The following is a 9,775-nucleotide window of genomic DNA, read 5'->3' as shown; positions in this document are numbered from 1 at the left end:
CACTGTATAACATGCAAGCCCAAAGCAGGCAGCCCCTCAAAACTCAAGAAAAAAAAAAAGAATTGAAAACCACACAATTCACATCAAATCAGCACATGTGGTATGATAGTGTATCTGGTATGTTCGTTTTGCTTTTTTTAAGTTTGCAGAAACAAAATAGTCTATGATGAAAAAATGCTCTAGTGTTTTCCTTTCTGCCAAAACTAACTACTGTTAAAAAGAAAGAAAAAAAGTTGCCTCTTTGAATTAAAGTACAGAGCTCTTTCATAAAATGCTCAACATAAAAAGGGATGATGCTAAGCTAGATGTATGACTTTTTCAAATCACTAAGCTAGGGTTTCACTTACCATGACAAACTTAAACAGGCACTGTTTAGATAAGGCAGATGCAAGGAGCCCCGGTATCTCTGTATTGTAAAAGTGCCACTCTGCATAAATGAGCTATATCGCTCACTGGCATTTCTTAAGTTCCTGATTTACTTAAAAAAGAACTAAAGTGGATTAAATAATCACAGCTGGATGAAAATAAGAAGAGTTAAATAACTGTTTTATGAGAGTTATAATATATAAAAAAAATTAAGTAGTTAAATAATGGCAGTGTACTGCAAGTGTTATGGGAAAGATGAATACACTTATATTCTATTTCTTTGAACTATAAAAATGGAAATGGCAAAGAATGTTCATCATTAATCTTATATACTGCTACATCTTATAGTTCTTGGCAGTTAACAACAATTATGTTGTCCAGTATTTTAAATATCTACAGCCATTGGCGCCAATCTCACCTCCAATGGGAGGCCATTCAGAGGCCCTCATGGAGAATCACCACCTTTGAGTCTTAATGTGGTGGGCAAGGAGGGGTCCATTCACAGACCTCTTAGTTTGTGGAGTGCCACAGACTCTGTCTCCTTTGTTAATGATTAAGGACATTAATTTGGTCACACTATTATATATAATATAATATAATATAATATAATATAATATAATATAATAATATTTGTGCATTTGAGTCAGTTTTTGACTCCTGGCAACTGCCTGGATAAGTCCCTGCAGTTTTCTTGGCAAGGTTTTTCAGAAGTAGTTTGCTGTTGCCTCCTTCCTACCGCTGAAGCTGAGAGTGATTGGCCCACCGTCACCCAACTGGCTTTGTGCCTAAGACAGGACTAGAACTCAGCCTGGTGCCTTAACTACTACGCCAAACTGGCTCTCTCCATGCAATAAAACATACTATGAAAACATTTATTTTCATAAAATGTAAACTGTTATTGACCTTTAAGAAAAATGTTATAAAATTATAATAAATCAACAATAATAATAATAATAGAATTATTCTAGTATTTTATAATATGGTTGTATCATTATTATAATAAATTATATAAATTTCTTATTGTGTAATATAATTATACAATAATTCAATTTATAGTATTTATAATTTATAGTATTTATAATTTATTTATTTCTTTTGGCATCTTTTCTATTTCAAATTAGCCCATCGAGTCTGGAAGAGCAGAGAATTGATGTTCCGTCCTGTTTGTCCATGAATGTTCTTGGCATTTTGTTAAAGGGTGTGTTTTTGTTCCTTTTATAGACAGTTAAGCCTATGATTTGAACACTACTTTCAAAATTATTAGATTTTTATCAGAACAATTTGAAAAACAACTAAACTAAATATATAATAACAGTATCTATCTGGTAATGGTCTTGGTGCTTAATCTTATCTGTTTTGGGACTAGCATTAACTGGTTTCTTCTAAGCTATACAATGCAGGTCCATCTATCCCTTAGGCAAATAGTAGCTCTGGCAACCATTATGAATACTTTTATGTCTTTATTTCCGTACTTTTAAAAAAATCACTGTCAGAAAAAATAAACTTCAATTACAGTGCTATCCATCACTTATTTACACTCAGTGCTAACAGCAAAATTTTAAAGTATACAAACTTCCTATCTTCTGATGATTTTCCAAACAATTTACTTCAAACATGTGTGTGATGGCGGAAAAGAAATGAAACTCATCCAAGAATTCTCTAAGTAGGCGTGTATCTTAATGATCACAATATCTCTGGGTCAAGAAAAATAACACTTCTTAATTTCTATTTTATTAGATTGCTGACACTGGCAACAAACAGAATACTCAAGAAAATATCCATTGTTTTTAATATTGAAAATATTTAGTTGTGAGGAATAAAACACTTCTATAAATTGAATATTTTACTCTATATATTTATTTACAGGTATACATCTGCATTACCAGTAAGTAAACTTGAGAAACATATGGAGAATTTTTGACATAGACTCTAATGCTAAGGAAAATCTGATATCCCCAAATTAAGGGAGTTGGATATCATAGACAAATTAATTTAAAGCAAATTTTGAGCCTTTCTCCACTGCTGAGTTAAAGTCCTATCCACTCATCCCTGTATCAGCAAAAAACTGCTGCACTGAAATTTGCTTCCCAATTGGTGAGCACTATTTTACTTTTCTTGACTCATTGATGAATGGGGCTGTGCTGATGACACACGTGGAGGGCATGATAAGCAAAGCATGATTCTTTTGCTGTTCTTCCTCATCAGCACATCACCCAGAAAGCCTCTGCCACTCATGGTATTGCAGCAGAACAGGGTTGGTCTGGCTGCAGGACTTTGCCATCTCTAGTGTCTTTACTGTGGTGTTTCTCCATAACCCTTCTGTTCAGTAGCATCTGCAAGATTGGAGAGGGGGCAACACAGACAAGAGAGAGGTTATGGTGTCATGACCCAAGCCCCATATTACACAAATGTACAAATGGGGTGGGGCTTCAATTTTGACACCATGAGCTCTATCTTGTCTGTGTTCCCCCCTCCCCCATCTTTCCATTCTGGCAGGTGAATCCAGGCTGCCACTATCTCCATCAATGAACAGTCTGCAGAATGAACTGCCTATGACACGGAAGAGACATTCACCTCCATCAAGGTGATTCACAGCATCAGCATCATCACTGCCGCTGACCAGTAGACCAGCTCTCCTCAAGCCAGTTCCTCTCTGCTAATGTATGACTAAGGAATAAAGGCCACTTAAAAGGACAATGATGGTGGTGTCCAATATCTGGAGTGCACTAGTAAAATAAAGAACTTTAGGCGATAGTCTTTAAACTTTGTAATGATGAGCTTTCTTGGTGTGCCTTTGACACAAAACTTAGCTTTTTCCTTTCCAGTTCTGTTCTAGCTCAATACTGGGATTTGATTTTAAAAATTTAAGAGTAAAATTGATATGCTATTCATATACTCATCTTGCTTATATAGCAACAGTAACAATAATAATACAGTAGATAATATATAATTGGTACTTCCAAATAAGATCTGCAGTTTTGGGAGAAGTTGGAATGCAATAGACTATCAGCCTCAAACTAACAGAAATTAGGTGATATAACAAATCAGTAGCTTTGCATGTGATTGAAATTTCAAGATGTTTACAAAAATACTGGCAATTTACACCCACAGAATTTGGCACCCAGAACATAAATAATTGCTATTAAAAGGAACTGCTCATGTCTAGCTTATAACAAATGAACAGAACATTAGCCATTAGAAAAACCAGGAATAGTCATAATCAGGTATATACCCTGCCGACTTTCTGTCTGCAAAGAACACTGAAGGTTAAACTAATGAATACACAAAAATAGAGTTAAAGTATAACAAGTAAATTGAAAGGTAAATAGTTGCCTTGAAAAGCAATGAAAGTTTTGGCTGCTCTTCTGAGCCATGAGAAAGTAGGTAGTAAACCTAAGTCCCAAAAGAATACAGAATACTTTAATGGCCAAGTATAAAAGAGTTCATTCTATAGCCTGGGAACGAAACAGGAAAAGCGTTTTTCCCTTGTGCCGGATAAATGAGTCTCTACCAGCTGGGATATCATCAGAAGGGCTTCTTCTGTAGATCCTAATGGTCAAACAAGATCATAACATGAAAAACTCCCCCTCAAATATTAATCAGCTGTTTAGGGCTGAAAGATTCACATCAAAGCTTTAAATTGTGCTTATGGCAATCACTGCAGATCTTCAGTACAGACATCATATGATCTCTGTACCTTGGACTGGTTAGTAACCTGCTGCTCCATCAGTTCCAAGTTCCAACTCATTACAAAAGTAGCTGTATGCAGGATGTGTTGCAACAGTCTAAAATGGGGCGTGATCAAGGCATGGATAACTGTTGCCAGTTCCAGTTGGTTCAGGAGCTAACTGGGATGGTAAACATATCTGTTAGAAACCCCTGATCCTTAGAGGCCTGGGTTATGATCTGTTTTCTGATGACCAGGATAGAGTAGATATTGGTTTTCAGGAGAAGCCCATCTCTTGGTGACTCTATGGCAGGTCAGTTTAATACAACTCTGTGACCATGATCTATATTTGACTCCTATTTCCGGCTCAGTGTTCTGACATTTCTGTTACATATGTCTATGCCTCATACGTAATACTTCTTTTCTTTTGTGGTTATTAGTTCCGTGGTCTGTACTTTTTTCTCTCCTGTTGTAGTCGTTTGCTCTTTGTAGTTTTATTTATGTCTATTTCATCTGCTCCTCTTGGGATACACTGATGTAGCTTTAGGGATCTGTAAGAATTTTGGGCCAATCTGGTGTAGTGGTTAAGGCCCTGGGCTAGAAACCAGGAGACCATGAGTTCTAGTGCTGCCATAGACACAAAGCCAGCTGGATGACCTTGGGCCAGTCACGCTCTCTCAGCCCTAGGAAGAAGGCAAGGGCAAGCCAATTCTGAAATCTTGCCAAGAAAACTGCAGGGACTAGTCCAGGCAGTTGTCAGGAGTCAACAATGACTCAAAGGCGCGCACACACACAGACATACACAAAGAATTTGGGGTGGGTTGCCCTTGAGATTGGCAGTCACACGCTTGAGAATTAAGGCATGCAGGCCTTGTGATCAATGCCCCTTTGCTCATATCCTGAGCATATTCCTGTTGGGCTTGGAGACCAGGCCAAATTTGGCACACCATTCCTTTAGATCTCCCTCCAGTTTTCAGTTGTCTATTACCTTTGCATTTTTAGTGCTATGTGGGTTTTATACTAGGCTGTATTCTATCCAATTAAAGGTAATTTTTCTATATTGTTCAATTTCTCTCTTTTTTTTTTATTTATCATTTCTTTATACTAACTTTCAACTTTAGAATATTCCTTTGCTCCTGTGCTTTTTCATATAAAATGATGGCAGTTACCACCCACAAAGCTGAACTCTGCAGTATCTTTTTTGGTTAACAGTTTCAGTCCATCAGTGGTGTCTGCAGCACATGGTAAAAAAGTCAAGATGGCAGCAGCGAAGGTGTGATGGAAGCTCTGCTTGTTTGATACGTGTGTGGCACACAGGCAGAGCTTCCATCACACCTGCACTGCTGCCATCTTGACTTTTTGATCACACCCTACAGAGACTAGAACAACTATTAATATGAATAAAAGCAGCAACCTTAAACTGTGGGAAAATCAGCTACATCAGAATAGTTATAGGCCCATTTGGGAATGTTCTGTTAAGGTAAAAATGCTTACATATGTGGAGGATGTTGTGGAAGACTTATCTGATAGTTGCTTTATTATATTAATGAGAAAATTGATATCATACCTACACTGATTTCATGCTTCTTTATTCCCCCCAAACCTACAAAAATGGAAACTGTGAATTCTAAAAAGGATATAATTGAAATTATGGCTGTTGGTGCCTTTGTAATGTAATGCAGAAGACATTTTTCTACATATTAAACATTAATACATAATTGACTGTGGATTGGTGTTTATCTGAAAATATTGTTTTTTGTTGCCTTATGGCTTGGCTCTGAACCAAATCAGTCACTATATAAATTCCCTGTACATGTGTATATCGATACTTGTTAGCTGCATGCAACGTGAATGCTGTTACATTGTATTAACTTTGGCAGACGTTTTGGAAACACAACTGGCTGGAAATAAACATATGAATAGCAGTGCTTTTTCAAGGCATCAAATTTCTTTCATGTACATGTATTGGTTTTCTGCAGTTTTGATGGTATTAAATAGAAGGTGAACAATTATTCTTTGGTAGTTAAAGCAGGAGCTGGCAAGGTATATAAGGAATGGAGTGTGGAAAACATGACGTCAAGAAGGGAGACCATCACACACCAGTTTCCCAAATTAGAAAGAGTCAATAAAATAACACCTTAATGACTTCTAAAAATAGTTGCTGCCTAGCTATTGAGTATCACGACCTACATTAAATCTGGAACCTATTTCCTGTGACTAATGACAGAAATCACACTTAGTTTTTATATTCTGGCAATGAGATTTAAGGCCCGACCTTGAGAGGTCTTCTTATAAGATGAGTGCCCAAACTGTACATCGTACACAACACACATAGGTATCATATATTTTTACTTAACTGGAAAAAAGTTAAAACAAAGAGTGTACTAGGACCTAGGCACAAAATTAAAGGACAACGAAATAAAGCCAAGCCCTGAAGAATTGTATTGGAAACAAAAGCCCACAGAAAGACAATCCCAGATGTTTTTTTTCAATAACAACAACAATTTTAGTCATTGACCAGTACAACATCAGTAATAATTTCTAGTTTCTCAGTTGTTGCTAAGTCTTCAATTAGTAGGATTTACTTTAAGTAGACAAGTATATATGAACTTAATAATATACAGACTTCCTTGATACGTTGACATCTATATAGTATTCTTGGATGCAGAAATGGTTTGCTAGTGCCTTCTTCTAGAATTTTCTTTTTTTTAACTTTTTGGTCTACAGCCCTGGGATGGCTCCCCTCTAAGTACTAATTAGGTCTAACACTACTTAGCTTTTTCAATCAGCCAAGGCTGAATAACCTGCTGTTAATGGTATAGCTTAAAAGGGACATTCCCATTTATAATCAGATTTATTTTTCATTTACATTTGCTTTGATTCATTTGTTTTTAATCTGAGTTACTAAAGTTGGTTGAAAATATTGATTCTTAGATAAAAATAGACAGTGGTGGAATAAAATACATAAACCAGTAGATAATTTATTAAATGAAAGTAAATGTGAAAGCAAAATTCAACATTACCTGCATTTATTTCAACTGACCAGGCCGTGTTGTATTTACATAAATTATGTATGCTGAACAGCATGCTGTGTTTGTGAACTGCTGAACAGAAATCAGAATAATCAGCTGAGGAATATGTTGGTGGATACATTATCTGACATTTTCATTTTATTTAAAAATTATGAAATAACTTTACATCCTCTTCTTAAATTTTACTATTCTTCATTATTCAGGTGGGATTAGATGTCTTAAACACCATTTTCTTTTGTACAGCATTATTGAATATTATTACAGGATTTCAAGTAGAATTATCTCAGATGATTGCTTTTATGGTCAAAGCAGATATAAAGCATTATTTATTTATGATATTTGTATGCTTCCTTTCAAAACCTTTTTTTGGTGTGTGGTTATTATTGCTATTATTATTGTACTTACACCAAATGCATTTTCCATTTGAACAAGCTTATGGAATTTCAGACTTTTCATTCTGCAAAGTAGCTTTCAGGCACATAATTCATAAATCCTTTCCAGTCTCATGAGTTAACCTTTGTGAATGTTCTGATTTTGTTGTTGATGTTAAAAGAAAGAATACAAAAATCATTTGAAAACATTGTTCCAGAGTCATAATTTGTTTCCAATAGCCTTCTTTTGGGGGTTGATAGAATTATATAAATAATAATGAGCTTCCTCCCCATTTTCACAGAGTTCATTAATTTCCAGTGAAATATGCTAATCATCACACTAACTACCCTTGGAATTCATGTTATTGGTAAACTGGGTAATATACTCCTATAATGTTTAACTTCTTCCCCTGCAATTATTCTTTATTAGGCATTCAGGAGGTGTCAAAGCAAACCTGCAATATATCTACCAGGAAAAGGTGGTTTTCAGAAGAATCCCCAACAAAGATCTCAACAGAATATCTAGGCAGACATTGAAATGGAAAGCATGGCATTTCAGCTGTTGGGCTTTTTCTTGAGTCTTCTTGGCTTAGCTGGAACAATCACTGCAACCATTCTGCCTCACTGGTGGAACAGCGCTCATGTGGGCATGAATATTATCACAGCTGTGGCATACATAAAGGGTCTCTGGATGGAATGTGTTTGGCACAGCACTGGGATCTCCCAGTGTCAGCTCCACCGCTCACCACTTGCTTTGCCTCGTGACCTTCAAGCAGCCCGGGCTATGATGGTGATATCTTGCATTCTTTCAACTCTGGCATGTGTGATTGCTGTTATTGGCATGAAGTGCACCCAATGCGCCAAAGGGTCCTCTGCCAAAAACATCTTTGCTATCCTGGGTGGCAGCCTTTTCATACTGGCTGGAATTGTGTGTCTCATCCCTGTTTCTTGGACAACCAATGATGTGGTGACTGATTTCTACAACCCAATGTTGCCCAATGGGATGAAATATGAAATTGGGCATGCCCTTTACCTTGGCTTTGTGTGTGCTTCACTGAGTATAATTGGTGGAATAATCTTGTGTGCTTCATGTCAGCGGGTGGAGAATGACATAAATTACCACCAACAATCAAGAAGTACAAGATTAGCTCCATCCTACAGACCACCAAAGGCTTACAAGTCAAATCACAGTCCTTCACAAACATCTGCTTCATACAATGGTTACAGTTTGAATGATTATGTATAAGTTCTCTGGGACTTCTCTCATTGACAGTATGTTGCTGTCAGCATTTCTCTAAATATGTTTTTATATATGTATACAAATTATGTATTACATCTATGATGCTTGTGGTGTTATCAATGCACTGTAATTTCCAAATACTGTTTACTACCATTCTACTTTTCATATAATTAATGCAATTTTAAAAAAGGATGCTTTGACGCTTGAAAATAGAATAAGTAGTCTTTTACTGGAAAAAGACTGCAAATATTTACAAAAAACAGTTTCTGATTTCAGAGACAAGCTGCTGAGGATAGGAGTTTCAAGCTTCAATGTGAAGGCACATTGGTGAAATAAGACACAGATGTGTTGTTATTTTAACAGTGATCATTCAAAGAAGTCTCATACTAAGTATTTTGATCATGTAAATCGAAAATTTTGAATTTCTGGTTCATTGTATACTTACAGCATTTTTTGATATATATATATATATATATTTCTGATTCTAAGACTTGAAAGGAAAGAAAATAAAGCTGTGTAATAGCTCTATTCTTTGTATTTGATTCCTACCAGTCATGCAATATAGGCAGAAAATTGATGTGAGGGTGATCCCGCTGCGACATCTGTCACCCTATTAATTAAATAATTAAATAATAATTTAATAAATAATTTAATTATTTAAGAAATAAAACTGTTTTTACCTATAGGTCATATGCTAGAAACCCTATAACTAGTACTATATATTTCAACTATAGTTATTACAGGTTATTAGGATAAGTATACATATGGACATAGCTGATGAAATCCTAGGGCATGAGGAATGCTTTAGTAAATGTGGCCCACTTGTAAAAATATTTATTCAAGTAGTGAGTGTCAATACTGTGGAGTGAGGAAAGGTATCAGTGATCTACTAGAAGTGAAGCAAAAAAAAAAAATCAACAAATTTAACTGAGGGTCAGCAGAGATCAATGAGGTGGAAAAGGTTTTTGTAATGAGCTAGTTTTTGTTTTGAGGTACGGTAGAGAATAGGGCAGGTGAATAGTCCCTAAAACAACAATTTAAACATCAGGTATTTTAAATGGAAAGAACATCCTTCTGTTTTTTAAATCACTATCTCCTC

At 35.8% G+C, this 9,775-nt stretch overlaps 1 protein-coding gene across 1 annotated transcript; it reads left to right on the top strand.

The window, feature by feature from the left end:
- Positions 1 to 4,261: 4,261 nt before the first annotated feature.
- On the top strand, positions 4,262 to 9,111 carry CLDN14 (claudin 14). The gene is made up of 2 exons (XM_007423329.3): positions 4,262 to 4,346; positions 7,867 to 9,111. The coding sequence occupies exon 2, from the start codon at positions 7,975 to 7,977 to the stop codon at positions 8,680 to 8,682; it is 708 nt and encodes a 235-aa protein (XP_007423391.1). The 5' UTR covers positions 4,262 to 4,346; positions 7,867 to 7,974; the 3' UTR covers positions 8,683 to 9,111.
- The last annotated feature ends 664 nt before the right edge of the window (positions 9,112 to 9,775 follow it).

Source organism: Python bivittatus, unplaced genomic scaffold (genome assembly GCF_059951505.1).
Source record: "Python bivittatus isolate LINGU-HERP-01145 unplaced genomic scaffold, Pbiv_v1 ctg000350_np1212, whole genome shotgun sequence".
Classification (NCBI taxonomy): Eukaryota; Metazoa; Chordata; class Lepidosauria; order Squamata; family Pythonidae; genus Python; species Python bivittatus.
This window is presented reverse-complemented; position numbering and strand designations above follow the sequence as displayed.